The 17,784-nt window shown below is 45.5% G+C and overlaps 2 protein-coding genes across 8 annotated transcripts in view; one reads left to right on the top strand and one right to left on the bottom strand.

The window, feature by feature from the left end:
• The window catches only part of TRAK1 (trafficking kinesin protein 1), a 129,639-nt gene extending 122,378 nt beyond the window's left edge, over window positions 1–7,261 (top strand). For 5 of the 7 annotated variants that reach the window (XM_031590375.2, XM_090142408.1, XM_031590370.2 and 2 more), the window contains one exon: window positions 4,300–7,260. In XM_031590375.2, coding sequence (XP_031446235.1) covers window positions 4,300–5,098 — 799 coding nt within the window. In that variant the 3' untranslated portion in view covers window positions 5,099–7,260. Of the gene's footprint in view, window positions 1–4,299 lie in introns of all 7 variants that reach the window. The other 2 variants (XM_031590368.2, XM_031590371.2) reach the window with 2 other exon arrangements.
• A 4,430-nt stretch (window positions 7,262–11,691) lies between these two features.
• CCK (cholecystokinin) lies at window positions 11,692–16,393 on the bottom strand. Its single transcript, XM_031590028.2, has 3 exons — window positions 16,234–16,393; window positions 15,058–15,315; window positions 11,692–12,003 (listed from the first exon to the last, which is right to left on the bottom strand). The coding sequence occupies exons 2-3, from the start codon at window positions 15,311–15,313 to the stop codon at window positions 11,867–11,869; spliced, it is 393 nt and encodes a 130-aa protein (XP_031445888.1). The 5' UTR covers window positions 15,314–15,315; window positions 16,234–16,393; the 3' UTR covers window positions 11,692–11,866.
• Window positions 16,394–17,784: the final 1,391 nt, after the last annotated feature.

Raw genomic sequence — 17,784 nt, 5'->3', positions numbered from 1 at the left:
TTTTCTCTGGAGAGAAACTGAAATCTGTAGTGTGGGACAAAGAGAGATATGCCAGTAAAGAAACACAGAAGTAGATGCTTCAGTGGTACAGTGGAATGGAGGAGGAAACACAACTTAATCAAACCAGGGAGCTGTCTACTCTATTCCTTGGTTAACTGTTGGAAATAAGTTACTTAGCAGCCAGACTCAAACCAATTGACTGGCTTGATAATAGTAGTTGGTATGTATGGGCAAACCCTTACAGAAGGCTAACAAGTAGAACTGAGAATTGAGGAGGGGGAGTGAATTTCATACCTAGAGAGGGCAATTTCCTTCCTTAGCAAATTGGAAGTTAAAGTGTGTTTTTCTGTTTAGAAGGACAATGCCTCATTGCTTTCTCTATCCCTTTCAGCTCCTATGGGGGAGTGTACCCCTGTGTAGGTACCCATTCAGAGATGGTGTGTCTAGACTTGTTTAGACATCAGATGGGCACTGGCCACCTAAGGAACGCATGAGAAGTAAGGGTATTATATATGAACACCTCTGAGGTGATAAATACATGTAAAGGAAATAGGTGATGATTAAATGTAACTTTTCTGCTTCCCTTTCCGATTGTAGTGAGCTAATTGTGGCCTGGCTCATTTTTCTTCATTCTCTCTTGTCTTTCTCCTCAACTCTGCTGCTGAAGAGACCCCTTTATTTGGCTGCAATTCTATTTCATTCTTTTTATTGTTGAATTGCTGTTAACTGTAGTTGTAATAAACTCCCTGATCATGCTGGTTACTAAATCTAACAAATCAGCCATAGCTGACAGCTAAATTCAGTGCATCATCAGGTCACTTGATTACTCCAAAATTCGTAACTGGTTTGGGAGGAAAAAGACCAAAATAAACACTGTGATGTATTCAGTGGGCACATTGAAGGATCTCCTCCTTACCGACTGTAAATGATTCTTCACAGGTCATGTGAGAAGGATGAGGAAACTGCATTATGTCACGTTATGCTGAGAGGAGATGTAGGGCAGACTCTAGGACCCAGCGTGCAGGGGGTGAGCAATGCTGCCTGTGCTGGCAAGGCCACGTGGAAGGAATGCCCGTGTCTGTGGCACCAGCTAACCCCAAGAGTTCAGATACTCTCCTGACTGGTTTCATTTGAACCTGGCCTCTAACCCAGGCTCTACTCTAACCTGACTAAATTTCAACCAGCTCCATGAGTTGCTCGTTTGTTTGTTTCTTCTCTCAATCTAACTCTGGCACTGTCCCTGGGCTCATTTGCTGAGCCTGGACTGGGCCTGTTTCTGTGTTGCTCTGCAGTGTTGGTCAGTTTGAAGGGGAAAGTATTTCTTGTTAAAAGTAATATTGAAATGATCAATCAAACAAACAACAAAAAAAACCCAGCACCTACATAATACCCACTTCCTTTCAGGGATGTGTTTTTTTAACTGCACTGTAATGCATACCAGTACTGACAAATGAGTACAGATGCTAATCTAACTACTTCTGATACTGAAATGTGGGGCTACGGGGGGGAAAGCAATTCAAGTGCTGTAGTTTTCATCTAATAACTAGGTCATCTTAGATGCTTCTTGTCTTGAGTTTCCAAAATGCACTTCATCCTGTCCTGCAGGGAGTCAGTTCACAGAGTAAGCTGCCTTCCTCTTTCTGCTCCCTCCCTTGTGCTTTTCAAGATTTCTTTTGTACTTGCATTAGGGAAGATGCATCACAAACTGCAGTTGCAGCTGTGAAGATGTAGCTCCAATCAGTGCTTATAACAGGAGCCGTGAGCTAACTCTTTGTTTCTGCTCAGCCTTACCTTCAGAGTGTGTGTGTGTGGGTGCATGTGGTCTTAGCTTTGCTGGGAGTCCTCCCCTGCCACTGACAGTGCTGGCAAAGTGAAGAGGGTTCCTAATGATACTTTCCTGTAGCCCAGCTGCTGCCTGTACTGACTGCCACAGCCCACAGGGTGGTGTGAGACGACAAATTTGGGGGCAGCTCAGCAAGGCTGCTTTTCAAATTATGCTATCCTATATATCAATTCTCTCAAAACTGTTTCACTACATTTTACAGATAGGAATATGTGGGATTCCTCATGCAGAATTGTAGGGAGGGGGGAAAAAAACACCTTTATAATTTTACTGCTGTCACTAGAAGTTGTTGCAGTTCAAATCGTGGTAGAGATAATGTTGGTTAGATCCTATTTAGCCAGGAAGACAAGACCTGAGACTTACTAACATCAGGCCAGTGTTTCATCATTTTAGGAATACCAGAGATGTTAGTGCTGCTAACTCTTAGGAGATCAGTAGACTAGAGTTTGTCACGTCAGCTGATTGCTGTATGCGATTATACAAAGTTCTCATCAAAAACTCAACAAAACCTCCTAGGATTTCTCATTTCAGCCATAGTAGTGTTGACATAAGGTTAAATGAGTCTGTGATTATATAGGCCCTTTTGTCCTTGTGCGGGGAAAAAAAAAAAAAAAAGCAATTATTTGGCCTGAGGCTTATCTATACCTGGAAATACAGCCAGATTGTTTCAGTATGGCTATTTGATTCATTCCTTGGTGCAGAGAACCCAACTGCAGTTGAAGTTGCATGCTATGGCTGAACCAATACAACAGCTTGGCTCTTTGGAAAAAAGAAATCTCACCCTTACCCCTATTCCCCCTCCCACCTGCTTAGTTTATCCCTCTCTTGCTTTGGCTTTGGTGTTTGTCTGACTCTTTGCTGAGTGCTTTCTATTTGCTAACCTGGCAAGGTAATGAGGAAGATGTCCATCTCTGAGCAGTGATGAGCTCTCAGGTCAGTAAATTCTTGTTAGCATCAGCTTTTGCATTGTTAAAGACTTTGAGAATGCCACTAGAGGAATGAATCAATGCTTAAGGTAATATTACTGTGGAATTTGCTTTTTTTGTGTGAACATACATGGCAAAAACATGATATCCTCAGCATGGTTAGAAATTGCCAGAAAACTTTTTTTTAAAGCTCCATAGCACCCTTGGGATTCTCCCCAAAAGATGTGAACTTGAAGAGTTATGGGTGACCTACACACCTTATTTCTGCAGTAACTGAGTACACCATGGCTTGGTGATGAATGGTGTACCTTGGACTGCCACAGATTTTGAGTTGGGATTATATGTAGGTAAATGGGTCTTTGCTGACCAAATCTGTGACTACCAACTATTGTATTTTTTAATTTTTTAATTTTTTAAGAATGACACAGTAGTGTCAGAAACACTCAAACTTTCAGATCTACGAGATGTCATACTATGGTACAAAGGATTTAGAATGTTGCCTTTGTACCGATAATTCATTTGAAATAGATGCTTGCATTAGGTCTTTGTTCAGATAGTCAACTTACTAGAAAGAGGATGATCTAATAAAAATGAATGCTATTTGATATGCCTTGAGAAATTTCAAACTCTAATAACCAGCTTAAGAAGAAATACTCAGTAAGACAGCAATAACTATAAGTATGTGATGTTTGCCTTTTGCTCTAAATGTACATTGCCAGTGTAACATTTGCTTGCCCTCTGCTTAAACATAGTTTATTTTGAAAAGGAAGAACTAGATTTAGGAGAAAATTTAGCCATGTTTCAAACTGTAGAAACCACTATTGTAACTGAATAAACAGTAGAATGGCTCTTTGTCATGCTCAGCTCGCTGCTTAGTTATCAGCTACCTGCTGGCCTTGATGACCAAGAGTTTGACTTTATTTTTTTCATTTTGATGGTTGTTCACACCACTGTGCATCACCATCAAAAGTCAGGTCCCACATCCCCTTCTCCTTAAACATAGGCAAATTCTACATAAGGGAGGAAGACCTTGCAGAAGTGCATGTTGGTGGTAAAAATTCCAAATTCCAGAAGCATTGCCACAAATGTTTCTGTAGCAAGTATGTTCCCCTCTTCCCTTGGCTCTGCTGTGACCCAGCAGTATCAAAATGCCCAGCAGTTAGGTGCACTCAGAAGCCACACTAGAAGACTATCCCACTGTTTCCTTGTCTCCTGGAAGCATGTGAGAGCTCATGGCCAGTAGGTCAGGAAGAAAAGCCAAAGAAGTTGCTCACAAACCTATCAGTTTAATAGTTTATCAGAAGAAATGTTGGGGGTGGGTTGTTGAGGAATGCACTAATCCCTTGAAACTGTCAGCATAGAGGAGAGATGCATTTTGTAAGAGGTGTTTCTGTGTTGCTGACATTTGTGAGGAGCTGGGAAATTTACATTTTCTCCAAATGGATAGAAGTCCCTTCTCAAGGCTAAGAATCTTGCTTACAGTTTTAATTCCTTAACGAGAGAGTAATTTGATTGCTTCTTTGCTTTCAGCCTTAACGCAGCACCTACTCCAGCTTGTGGCAGCGTTGGCAACTTGAAAGGCACCCCGGTGGCTACTCCCTGTACTCCTCGGCGTCTGAGTTTGGCCGAATCCTTCACAAACCTGCGGGAATCCACGACAACAATGAGCACATCTCTGGGGCTGGTGTGGCTGCTGAAGGAAAGGGGCATCTCGGCAGCGGTGTACAATCCGCAGAGCTGGGACAGAGCCAGCAAAGGCACCCTTCTGAACACGTATTCCCCTAAGATGGCAATCATTCCTTCCACTCCACCAAACTCACCTATGCAGACACCTTCTTCTTCCCCTCCGTCTTTTGAGTTCAAGTGCACCAGCCCACCTTATGACAACTTCTTGGCTTCGAAGCCTGCTAGTTCCATCTTGAAGGAGGTGAGGAATAAAAAGAACATCAGGAACAGTGAGAGTCAGACCGACGTGTCTGTTTCCAACCTTAATCTTGTGGACAAGGTCAGGAGGTTTGGTATTGCCAAAGTTGTGAGTTCAGGGCAAGCGCCAGCTCCTCCTTTAACTGATGACCAGGGACCTCTTGTCTGTGGGGCACAAGGACCAGGGAGGGCACTTGTTCCCAGAGGCCTGGCACCAGACACTCTCCCGCTGGGCTGTCCTGCTGTGACCAGTGCCATTGGGGGCATCCAGCTGAACACTGGCATCCGAAGGAACCGGAGCTTCCCCACCATGGTGGGTTCCAGCATGCAGATGAAAGGCCCGACATCCCTCACCTCGGGGATCCTCATGGGAACCAAGCTCCCAAAGCAAACTAGCTTACGATGAAGGACTTTTGTTTTTACAGCTAGTCTTTTTAAATGGAAATACTCAGATTCTTTCTCCGGTCCTCTTTTCCTCTCCCCACCACCCCTTCATTGCCTCTTGAGTTTGACAAATCAACTTCGTGCCTAACGGGAGAAATGTGTAAACTTTGTATAAATGTGTAAATATGTACCAGTTCTCTTGTAACTAATTGGATTATTTTACAGTTTGATTGAGTGCAAAAGGCTCTACGTTATGATTGCTGTATTAGGGTTAACTTGCTAACCTTTTGAAAAGGTTTTTTTTTTAAGATGCACTGAAAAAAAACAAGTATAAAAGAACATAACCAAGACAACTTGACTAGGAAAAACATGAATTCTGTAGCTAGCCTAACTTGAGTTGAAGGTGCATGGGAAGCTGTTGAGTATGTTATGTGAGAACTCGCATTTCATCACTTGAAGCATGGGAGCATTTATGCTTTGATAAAGCACTCAGTTTAACACTTGATAGTTTTGATTTTGCTTTTGTAGATGAGTTGAGCTGAGTTATTGGAGTGCCTGGCTGTTATGCCTGAATGGATGAAACTTTTCTGTTCTGTATTCTCCTCCTCTTCGATACGATAAACTTGAACTAATACTGTGTAGAGGTCAGCAGGCCTACTGGGTACCTGGAATATTGACATATTTCTACCACTGCTGTCTCATTTGGCATGCTTACATTCTGTGTGACTTCTTTGTAGTTTTTGTTTTTCAATGCTGCACTGGGTTGTGAAAGGGGAAAATGCTTTACTATGTGTTGCTGCCACTGAAACACGCTTTGTCAGTGCGCCCAAAGAACAGTTTTCACAACTCATGAGGTAAACGTGGCTCTGACTTCCTAGAAGTTGGAGTTGCGGAATGGATTGACAGATAAGAATGTTATGTGAGAACATGTAGCAAAACCAGTGTTAGGAAGAGGTGCGTCCTTGGAACCTCAGCAGAGAACCACAGAAACATTTAGTAATGGAATGGTGCAAGATGGGAAATGCACCTTGCAGTCAATAAGCTGATTGAGAACCACGGTCTTCTAAGCAGAGTGAGAATATTCCCTGCCCAGTTTCTGTTTTCTTTTTTTCAAAGAAACCTTCTTATTCCTAATTTTGATCCTAGCAGAGGTAAGAGTATGTGAAACAATTTATTTTGCAGTGGATTTAAATTGGTAAAAAAAAGGCAACTGCAACAACAAACCACCCCTCCCAATGCCAAACCTGTAACTTCAGTTAAGAACCTAAAGACATTACCCACCACTGAGTTGTGGCCAAACGATCCTAATTTGACTTGCAGTTTTCTTGCTTGTTTTTCCCAAACCTCTGCTGGGTGTTTGTACAGGGAATTGAAAGAAATGGGAGCGGACTGGAGGGAGCTTGTTTCTATAGATGAGCAGAGCCACGGTGTTCTTTTTGAAATGGGTGGGGGGAAAGGAGCCCATGGGGCTGTTAGCATCTGCTTTCTTCTCCTGGCAGTTCGGTGCCATCTAAACCAAGCTCCCTGTTTGTTGCCACCATAATCACACTCCGTGTCATTGCCGTGAATTGAATTTGTACCAGACTGTTACTAAATTATTAGCACTGATAATTTCTTGTATAAATGAAGCTGTCTTTTAGTCTTTGTGACAAGAGATAGGTGATTTTTCTCTTTTTTTTTTCTTTTTTTTTTCTTTTTTTTTTTGAATGAAGTAGTTATTGCAGTAGTGCTATGGACACTAAGGATATTTTTTGAGAAAGAAAAAACACATCGGTCAGTTACTGCATGTGTTTGGAGACTTATATTTATTCTATGAACCTAAAATGTTTTAGTAAAATGTCATCAGCTCTCTTTGCTGTTGTATGTGTGCACTTATTGCGAGTAAACTTAAGTACCTTTTTATTTGAATGTATCTTAAAACAGTAGATAGAATAACAGTTGATTCTGGAGGATCACAAACTCAATGGACCATTTTATATACCCAGAGGAAGAAAGCAATACTGTATGAGAACTTAAATTGTAGAAACTAATCGTGCAACTGGGAAGCATTACTCAGCCTTTAAATAAGCAGTCAGAGCTGTCGGCCCACCAGAGAAAGCAATTGTACCACATCAGAAGGATGAAATTTAGATTTTCTTCACTAATATCAATAAAATAACAAAAACAAAACAAAAAAAAAGTTGCATTGTTGTGCATTATTCAGCTTTTTGCTGTTCTCTTACGGTGATAAATATTCCAGCTTCTTCTGCTTTCATCTCTCAGTCAAAGCAAAAGGAAGAGGCCATCGCTATGTTTGGTTTTTAAATTCCTAGTTATAGAAGTGGCTGAAAAGTTCTGAGACTGGGAGAGTGCCAGAACTGATGGAGATCAGGTCAAAACAAAAAAAAAACAAAAACCAGTGAAGTAAGTGCTTTTTGTATCTATTAGAATTCCAAGAAAGAATGACCAAACATTACGTGGCTTGTGTATATTCACTGGGAGAGGGATGTGAACTCTTCTCCTTAATATGATGCAAAAGCCATAGTGACAAAATGTGCTGGATGTGGCTCTGGTCTGGTGGTTGGCGACCCTCCACACAGCAGGGAGGGTTGAAACTAGATGATCATTGTGGTCCTTCTCAACCCAGACCATTCTATGATAAGTGCAGCGATGAGTAAGGAGGGACTTGCCAGGTTCTGCTATTGGCTGTGGCACTGCCCTTGGCACTGAGAGAGAAACAGCTCACTGAGTGAACTCCCAGGTGATGAGAAAGGGCTGCCTTGTGGTTGCATAGTTGCTTTCAAATGATAGATCAGAGCTCTTGTTCCATTCTCTCAGCAGCATCCCCATCCGCACACAGTTTGCCTCCCTACCTGATTCCCTTTCGTGTCTCTCTCAGCCACTGTTGCTCCTTGCAGGCTGTGCAGGTGCTGTGGCTCTCTGGTGACAGCTGGGGCCCTGGGTGAGCTCAGTATCTCTATAGCACAGGAAGCACTTTTTTGGGGGGGTATTGCCTTTTCTGTATCTTGTCTCCCTCCAAGAATAATATCTTTTTTTTTCTTTTTTTTTTTCCCCTAACTCATCTCTACTGGTGCAAATGACAGCTTCAGCAGTGACCTAAATCCCTGGCTTTGGAAAGAACAAATACATGCGGTTGGCTGCTTGTTCTGTATCATTATTTTCTGACCTTTTACCTGGATGCAGGACAGTTGTCCTTCGTGGATGTGTCCCACAGTGACTGCAGTGGATTTTGCAGGATGTTGGGTATATAGAACACCACCCAGTTTCTGTTTCTGTTAACAGTGCTGGTAATGGGAAGGTTTCCTGGTTTCTCACTTCAGGACCGAATTGTGCCACAGGGTAATGAAAACTGCATGAACCACCTGGAAGCTCAGCCCATGTATTTGATGTACTTAGGCAATTTCAAAGCAGAGCAGAACTAGAGCATGAGCTAAGCCTCACAGGGCCAAATGGGTGAAGAATTGCTGCCCGTGCACAGCAGTGTTCCTCCTCTTTGCAATATCCAAATATCTCAGAAACTTCACTAGATGCATCTTCACCACAGCCAAAAACATGGTTGTCCACCTTGGGGTGATGGGTGGGGAGGAGGTAAGAGGAGACTGTTTGCTGAGAACTGATGGAGACAGGGCTGTGGGCATGAGATGGTCTTTGGGGAACATGAGTGGTACGTCAGCCTTGTGGGGTTCATTCCTCCTCTCTTTTGCATGTTTCCAAAGCAGTGGATGTGGTGCTCAGGGACATGATTTAGCAGAAGGTTGTTAGAGTGAGGGTGGTATGGTTGTGGTTGGACTCAAAGATCTTTAAGGTCTTTTCCAACCTGAGCAGTTCTAAATTCTAAAAAATAACACAGTGGTGCACAGATTGAACGCTAGTCCTCAACTTCCTGAATGCTTTTGTTAGCAGCTTCCCACACTGTATCCAAAAATCCAGCACTGCAGTGAGCTGTGAGCTGCATCCTGCTGGTAGGGTCAGGACCTGATGGCTGCAGCTGCGTTTGTGCTGAGGTCTCAGTGCTGCCCAGCTGTGTGTGCTCTGACATCTCGCTGCCCTGCTCACCCCCCCCCGGTTCCTCACAACAAGCCAAATGAGTGCACAGAGCAGCAAGAAAATAACAGAAGAGCTGAAAGTTACCTGAGCTGTAACACAGGCAGTGAGCTTTTATGTGAGAATGGCACACGTTGAGGAAATCAATAGTGTTTGTATTTAAAAGCCTGTAGAGATTTTTGTCCTGCTGGACTAAGCTTCAAGCTGTGCTGCTGAATTCAAATGCTGCTCTGTTGACACAAGAACTTAGGAATGATTAAAGCTCTAACAGCCAGATTTCTGCTCTTCAAGAGGAATTTAAAATCAGAGGAAGAGACGCCTTTTACCACTTTGCTAGGACATTGCATTTCTCCTGGCCTGTGAATTCCTGCATGGGCAGGAAGAAGGAGTTTGGGGCCTGTTCTGGGCTCAGGGCTGGAGCTGGGCCCTGCAGTGCTCCCCTCACTGCAGTAAGGATGGGGGCTGAGTCTCACCTCTGCAGCCCCTTTCATCCAGCTTCTTTTCACCCCTGAGCAGGCAGGGCCCCAGGCTCTCCCCTGTTCATTTACATGGAGTTTGCAACCAGCTGCTCTGCTCACAGTGATGTGCCTGGCACCTGTTTGGAAACTTAATTGATAAAGCTGCAGCAGAACCAATTAAATCAAACCCTCAGAGACTTTAAATGCAAAAAGTTATTGCTTTGCTATTTAGCTATCAAAGTGTCTGTTTAGCCCCTATGCAAAGCGTGCTTTCCTTTGGTGGTTACATCTCAGCACTCAGCGTGGGGCCACCACTCACCTGCACTGAGTGGCTGAAGCCCTCAGCCTGGAGACAGGAAAAAAAGAAAGGAAATGATCCACCCCAGCAAGGAGCCAAATCCAGAAATACCACTGAGCACTCACAGGGGGGATCCTAAGGATCTGGGCTGGGGCAGCACACCAAAGTCAAGGAGAGGAGGTGCAGTTTTTTAAGAAGACTTTACCACGTTATTACCTTCTGTATGTCTCCATTTGGATGCCAGGTGAGTCACCACAGGTCCCTTTATTCCCCATCCTACACCCTGCTGCAGCGTAACCATTGAAACAGGATGGTGACTGAAAAATGAAACGGGGTTTCTCTGAAGCTCCCCAGCACCCAGGCAATGTGCTTCCTTACAGCCATCGTGCTGCTGGTTGGCTGGTAAGCAAAATAGGACAGTGCTCTCCTAACTGCTTGCACAACCAAACTTGGAATGGTATTAGAGTAGCATCAGAGGCAATATTACTAGTGGTCTGGCAAGGGTGGAAGCATTGTTTTATATCTGGAACTTGCTCACCTGCTGGGGATGCAGGAGGGCCCAACCGTGGTGTCTTTCAAAAGGGAGAGGAATGGCATGAAACGTTTTTATTCCTCCATTCTCCTGCCTGTAGGACATGGGACAGAAAAAAAGAAAAAAAAGGTGGTGGGGTTTGTTTCTTTCTTTCTTTCCTAATAAGAGCATTCTCAGCAATAACATTACATCTGTACCCACTCCCCACCCCTGGCAATACGACAGTCCTCAATGTGTAGGGGACAGAAAATTTTTGAAATGTTATTTGAATGCTCCTGTCAGTAAGTTGAAGGACAGTGTTTTAAAGAAACAATCCCTTGGGAAATGCTTTAATCTATGCATTTTTAGATTAATTTGTATTTTCCTCAGTTAAAAAAAAATTAATATCCTGCTTGAGAAAAAGTGGTAGTACAGAGTGTCTTCCCACAGGCAGTGAAGAAGAAGACAGGGGAGATGATGCAGCTATTGAGACTTTTAGTGTTTGGAGAGGAGCTGAGAAAAGTCCAACGAGGAGGCTTGGCAGGGGGCTGTCTGGAAGGGGATTGAGAGGAGGGAAAGCGTGCGTGGGAAAGCAGTTTTGTGCTCTCAAGATGGGATCCACAGAAAGGGGAGAATTCTCTGCTACCACTTGCTGAAGTGTCTCTTACAGCACTGCAAAGATCTGCAGCGTCTGCTCCCTCAGCTTCTGCTAAGAGCAGCTCCTCGAGATGTTATTGCTTCTGCTGTGCTCAGTGCCCTCACCAGCACCCCTCTTTAACACCCCGTGACCTGATGGCTCAATACCCCGTCCCTTTTCCCTCAGGACCATCCTCTGTACAGCTCTCTGTGCCCCTCCCCGAATGAAGGCCTTGCTCAGCACACGGCAGGGGATGTTCTCTTTATTCCATGATCCACAGCCATCAGCAGAACTTCCACATTTACTTCATAAGAGGAGAGGGGAGACACGTTGGTGTCATTCCTCTTTTCCTTCTCCCTTTAGCCCTGCTGGGTACAGACTACAACCACTCAGCTCTGCACAGCTGGGGTCACTGTGAGGATAGCAGGCCTTTTCTGGCAGCTGCTGTGTTGGTATTTGGACAAATTCTCCTCAGAGTGTCACAAGATATCCCTAAAAAGTGGCTGACTTGTCTGAGTATGCAACACCTGGATATACTGCATTGCAGAATAAAGGTGCTCTCCTGCCTCTCTGTGTAGTAAGATACCCAGCGACAGGACAAGAAGGGGTAAGTGAAACCATTTTAATAGAATATCGGTGTATGAGAAACCACAAAAGAAAGAAAACATTTTTCCTGGAAAATTCTGCATATGTAATATATTGCATTGTCTTACAGACAAATTTACATCAAATACATGATATAGTTTAAAACACTGATTCGAAGAGGACAACAAATTAATTTTTCTCGTTCTGTACAGACATGGGAGTGTGATTTCTTTCCTGTTGCTATCGTTTGCTGTTCTTTAGGAGGAGTACTCGTATTCTTCAGCACTGCGGCGTCCAAAATCCATCCAGCCCATGTAGTCTCTGTCATTTATCCTGTGCGTGGGATCAATGCTCTGTACCCTGTTTCCTAAGACAGAGAACCTCCCAGTGGAACCTACAGGAAAAGAGCGTGTGAGAGGAGAAAGTAAGTAAGCAGGCACACTTTCATCCATTTCTGATCTGTTCTGTATCTGTTAGCAGATGCCCGCATGATGCAGTTCACACTGCTTCACTTTATATGACAGTGGATTTACGTGGTCTGTATAATTGGGGAAAACATCTTAGAAACACTGTGGGATTGTCCTGAAAGTGACTTCAATGTTTTTAAATGCAAAATATACAAACCATTTTCTCTCTTCTTTGGCTCCTGGGAAGGAAAAGCCACAGATGCAAGCGTGGGAACTCCTACAGTGCAAACTAAGTAACAAGAGGGGTAGAGTTGAGAATAATGGTTTTGTAATAAGTGGAATAGCCCCAAAATTCAGGAAGTTGTGTCTGGAATTCACAACTAGAGATGTCTATTACTGTAATCACACAGGGTTTCTTACTATGTCAGCAGCCTTCCCACTGCTTTTCTCGATTTTCACAGTACTTTTCACTGTGGGATGGGATGCTGATCTTTGACCTTGCTTCAGCCTTTCACCCACCCGTGTTTAGGGCATCAAAGAAACACAAATTATTTGTGGGGGGAATAGTTTGATATCATCACATTATGTAACTACAATTGCAGTGGAAGGTAAATTATTTTTCCCTATGCTCCATAAAGAAAGCCAGAATGGACACATGCCAGTAAATAAAATTGAGTCTGAGCCTGGAGTGAGGAAGAGGGACAAGTCCAACACAGTAGCAGTTAATGAGGAGTGAGGCTTGAAGAATGCTTGAACTGAGCAAAAAGGAAAAGGAGACCAACCTTAGAAATCCAAATCTACACAGATTGTGAGTTTTAGAGGAACCCTTGGTGACAGTGTAATGATTTGTAATAACCACGACTCATTTAAAAACAAAACCAATGGCATTGTTTTGTTAATGACTTACAGAGGTAAAAGTACCAAAGAAAGAAACTAAGCATGCTTTAGGCATTTTAAACAAGACAGCCAAAAAAAACCCCAACAACAAACTATGAAAATGTGTTTATCTACCATTAAACTCTCTGAAATTCTCATATATATCTCAAAATACTAAGTTATATTGATGAAAATGGTTTTCTGGCACCAGGCAGGGCTAAGACACTGCAAAACCATCACATGGATCTTGGAGCCTGCAGTGACCTGAGGGCTGTAAACACTTCACTGGTGCTATTCTGGTCTGGGCTAGCAAGGACTCCCTAGAGGACAGCAAACTACACGTGTCACTGACTTGTCAGGCACATTTCCCAATGACATGGTGCCAGATTTATGCTGGAAACCTGTAGAAGAAGTTAAGTGAAAGCTACAGGTTACAACTAGCCTAAGAAATTCCCTAGGGGCACCTTAATTACTTTCCCTTAAATAACCAGAGATGTCCCTGTGGATGCTGCAGCATCAACATACAATGAACAGCTTCAGAACTGTAGCAGTCTGGCTCCAACGCTGCATCTAGCCCCAGCCTCCTGGGAAAATTTAACTCTCACTGTCCAAAATAAGCCTTCCTATTAACCACAAGAGCAAATGCCATCACTGCTGATTGCTAATGCCCAGCCTCCATGTCCTCTGAGATGGAATTTTCTAGTGAGCGTTCAGAGAAGCTGAAACAGATGTAAATGTCCTGCAGAGATTTCTGAAGCATTGCCCTGAACTTTCATGTTAAATGAGAACATAATTTTTTTGATGGGAAAACAGTTGAGCAGCATTGTTATAAATTAATACTGCTTTGTCGTAGTGACTCTCATCCGTACCAGCAAGTACATCTGTACACTGGTGCCCAGCTAGCTCAGTCATGCCACAAGAATTCCATCATCCTCTAGATGTCACTTTGTAGGGTTAAATATATATATCTGTGTATGCAGGCAATTCTCCTTCATATCAATGCTTACCAAAAATACATCCTATGTCTGAACTCTTTTCCTCACCTCACCTGGTTAAGCTATTTGGAAACAAACGTCAGCCAGGTATTCAAAGAGAATGTAGTGGCTACACAGGAGAAAGGAAAGAAAGACCTTGTAGGCTTTTGTCTGCCTCGGAGACTCCTACAGCAAGATTCTTATTTATTAACAGCTTTAACTATAGCAGTGAACTGTAGAATTCTGTATCTGAATTGTCTTTCCGTTAGATCACGTGAATTGCTAAAACGCATTCCTTAATGAACGCTGCGAGAATTCACAGTGTGAGAAGCCCCTCCAAATACATCAGCAGTGCTTTTCTGTTGTTTCTGATTCAGCTTTCCTCTGCATGAATGTGTGTGACAGCACGTCTAATGCATAAAATGCAGGTGGCACCTCTTTATTGCAATGCACCACCAAAAATACAGCCGAGATGCTGCCTAGCACAGAGCTCAGCAGCGAGGCTATGGAGAGGAGAAAAGATGTGCATTACAGTTGTGTGGAGAGACAGGAGAGAAGGCGGCTCTCACTTATCAAGTGAATTCCATCCTAAACAAACTCCAAGGCTGGGAGTCAATTAATTTGTCCCTCCCTATATGCCCAAGTAATCCTAACTTCTAATGCAATCTCTTTCCCTGCTGTACAGGGGATAGATGAGAGAAGCTATTGCAAGCAAACAACATCTGCATAACCCCACAAGCTGTACTGTGCTTTTTTCTTGAGGTTTGCAATCACGTTCCTCCTTTGGTGGTCAGAGCAATTAGGCTGCCCATGGTGTAACTCAATTCAAATATGTAACACAATTGTTTCCTCAAGCAACGAATAAATCACTCAATCAAAGTGAAGCCTTGTGATTCCAGTACTCTACTGGAGCTTCACGATCCCATTACTGAATGCTGGGGAGGTTTGAAGTAATTGCAAGATTCTGTCCCAAGGCAACTGCTATGTAAAAACAGGTTTGGGTTGTTTGTTTGTTTTTTCAGTTTTATAGTAAGCGGGAAAGAAAATGGTCTCTACTTCAGGAACAGCCAGGCAAAAATCTATTTCCTATCTCCTATAGGAACGCGGGAGTTAGTGCTAGATGATGCGGGGTTACTATGCGGGCATCTCGGAAGGAAACGCCGTGCCACAGAGGCAGCAGACGAGCGGTACCTTTCCGGGCTTGCTGCAGGTACTTGGCCAGCAGCGCTCCGATAGTCGCCCTCTGCTCCAAGCTGCCATCCAGCCGCGGTGCGGGCTTCAGCGGCCCCGCCGAGGAGGGTGAGCGGGAATGCCGGTGGGCTTCTGTCAGGCTCTGCTGGAGCTCAGCAGCCAGCGGGCTGCCATCGTGTGAGCCCGCGGGCTGCTGGCCGAGGGAGCTCACCGACAGCGCGGCGAGGAGCACGCAGATGCAGATCCCGCCGTACATCGCTGGGGAGAGAAAGGCACGTCAGGCGGTCGGAACGAGCGGATGGACAACATTGAGCCTTACGCCCAGCCCTGTCTTCTTCGGAAGCGCTGGGTTCTGAGGAAACTTTGAATGCAGGTAGCTGCGGGATCTGCGTTAAGCTAGGAGGTACGCTATCTGTTGGGAAGAGGAGATAGCGCCCCAGCAAACTGGTTTTAGCCCTCCTCGCGTATATGCTATGCCCCCCTTATGCAGTTCTTTTCTGTTTTGGAAGCTGCATTCCAGCAACAACTAAAGGGAACCTATGCAGCTCTGCACAAACTCGCAGGATCCAGGCAGCCACGTGCTTTGTTTTGCTCTTACTGCAATCTGCTGTTATCACAAATAACCAATTTTGACACGTTCTGCAGAGAGCCTTTATTCCCCCACCCTTCTTGGTTTGGAATTCAGCACTGAAGAAGCTGTCTTGTACGAGAGAAGAAGGAACAAAGTTGTGTCACGACAAAAGAAAACCCCAAAATCTCACACCACCCCATCACCTGATTTACCAGCACCAGCAATGATGTGCACAGAACTGCGCTCTCCTTCGTATAAACCAGAATTCAAGCAAAACAATCTTTTGCCACCTCCACAAAGAAGCAAAGATTGGATGAGGCAGCCCGGGGAAGCAGCACAGTTTGAGCACAGCACCTGAAATAATACTTCTGGAAACGGGGCTGAGAGGAGAAGCGACGCACCGGCGCTGAGCGGCAGGAGGGCAACTTCCCGTTCTAAACGACACACGAATTACCCGCGTATCTGAAACGCGGCACCGAGCATCGCCTTTTCATTTCGGAAAAAGGGGGAAACGAAGTTCGTCCGCCCGCTCGCAACGCACGGCAGCGAAGGGCGGCTGTCACCTCCCCGCCACGCCGGCTGCTCCCCCAGGTGCCGCTCCCTACCTTCCTCCTTTCCTTCTTTCCCCGAGGCCGGAGCGATGAGGACCGCGGGAGACCGGCGTGCGCCCAAGCGGGATGTCGGGGGCTGCTCCGCCGCGGCCCCTTAAATAGCGGCGGCGGTGTTTGCACAGCTCTGACGCAGCGGGGCCGCGGCCGGCCCCGCCTCGGGGGGAGCGGGGCTCCCTCTCTCCCTCCCTCCCTCCTTCCCCGCCTCCCGGCCGTATGCTGAAGTTCGCACGGAGGCCGCTAACCCGGACGGGGAGGGCGGCGCGGGGCCCGGCTTGCTTATAAGACGCCCTTGCCCTCATGGGAGCCACGTGTGCCGGGCTGGCGCTGCGGGGTCCGCGGGGAGAAGGGGCTACCATGGATGGAGCGGCCCTTCCGCCACACCTCGTCATCCCCGAGCGGCCCCGTCCCTGCCCCGTCCTGCCCGCCGCCCGCCTCGGCTCGAGGGGCTCCGCTGCTCTTCGCGCGACGGTCAGCAGAGGGCGATGGGGTCCCGCCTGGAGCCGCCCAGCGCGGCTCCATTGACCCGGGGTTCCCGCAGCCCCTTAGGGCGGCCCGACGGCTCCCGAGCGGAGGGACGGGGCGCGGAAGGCTGGCTTTCTGTGCCCCGCGCGCCTGGCGGTGAGCGTGTCGGAGGGGATGGTGCTGTGTAAGCGTTCTCGTCACGTTTCAGCCCCTAAGCAGGGTCTCGGTCGCTGAAAAGGAGGGCATAGCTGAGCAGCAGGCTGCTTGGCGTCGCGGAATCACAAGGGGCTCTGGAGGTCATCTCGTTGAACCCCCTGCTACAGCAGGCTTTCTGTGGTAGGCTGCACAGGAAAGTGTCCAGGAGGGTCTTGAATATCGCCACAGGAGACTCTGCAGCCTCTCTGGGGAGCTTGTTCAGTGCTCTGTCACCTGCACAGTAAAGAAGTTCTTCTCTGTGTCCATATGGAACTTCCATGTTCCAGTTTCTGCCCATTGCCCGTTGTGCTGTTGCTGCACACCACTGAAAAAAGCCCGGCCCGATCCATTGACTCCAGCCCACCGGGTATTTATTAGCATTTATAATTCCCTTTCAGCCTCCTTTCCTCCACACTGATCTCAGTTCCTCAGCCTTTCCTCATAAGGGAGATGCTCCAGGCCGCCAGTCATCTCTGTGGCCCTCATCTCCCACATGAGATGGCATTGGGTGAAGCTGCCATCCTGAGACAGTTAGAAAAAAGAGTAAATCCCAAATCTCCATTGAGAGCAGGAAATTAAGTTGAAAGCACATTTCCAGGGGAAGGAACAACGCCGAAACTGTTCCAGCAGTAAGCATCCAAGAACCAGTTTAATGGCTGTGTCTCTCTCTGGGTAAAAAAAAAACAAAACACCTAAACAACAAAGAAAACAAAACAAAACAAAACAAAAAAAACCCACACAAAACTGTTATTTCTGATAACTCAATTTCACTCTTTTGTTTTAGTGGAAAAAATGCTCTCTGCTGTTAGACAATTAAATAGTCAACAGCGAATTGAGCCACAGAAGCCTGGGAAAAGTATCACCATCTTTCTGGGAAAGGTGCAGTGC

Source organism: Phasianus colchicus, chromosome 6 (assembly GCF_987193195.1).
Source record: "Phasianus colchicus chromosome 6, bPhaCol1.hap1.1, whole genome shotgun sequence".
Classification (NCBI taxonomy): domain Eukaryota; kingdom Metazoa; phylum Chordata; class Aves; order Galliformes; family Phasianidae; genus Phasianus; species Phasianus colchicus.
This window is presented reverse-complemented; position numbering and strand designations above follow the sequence as displayed.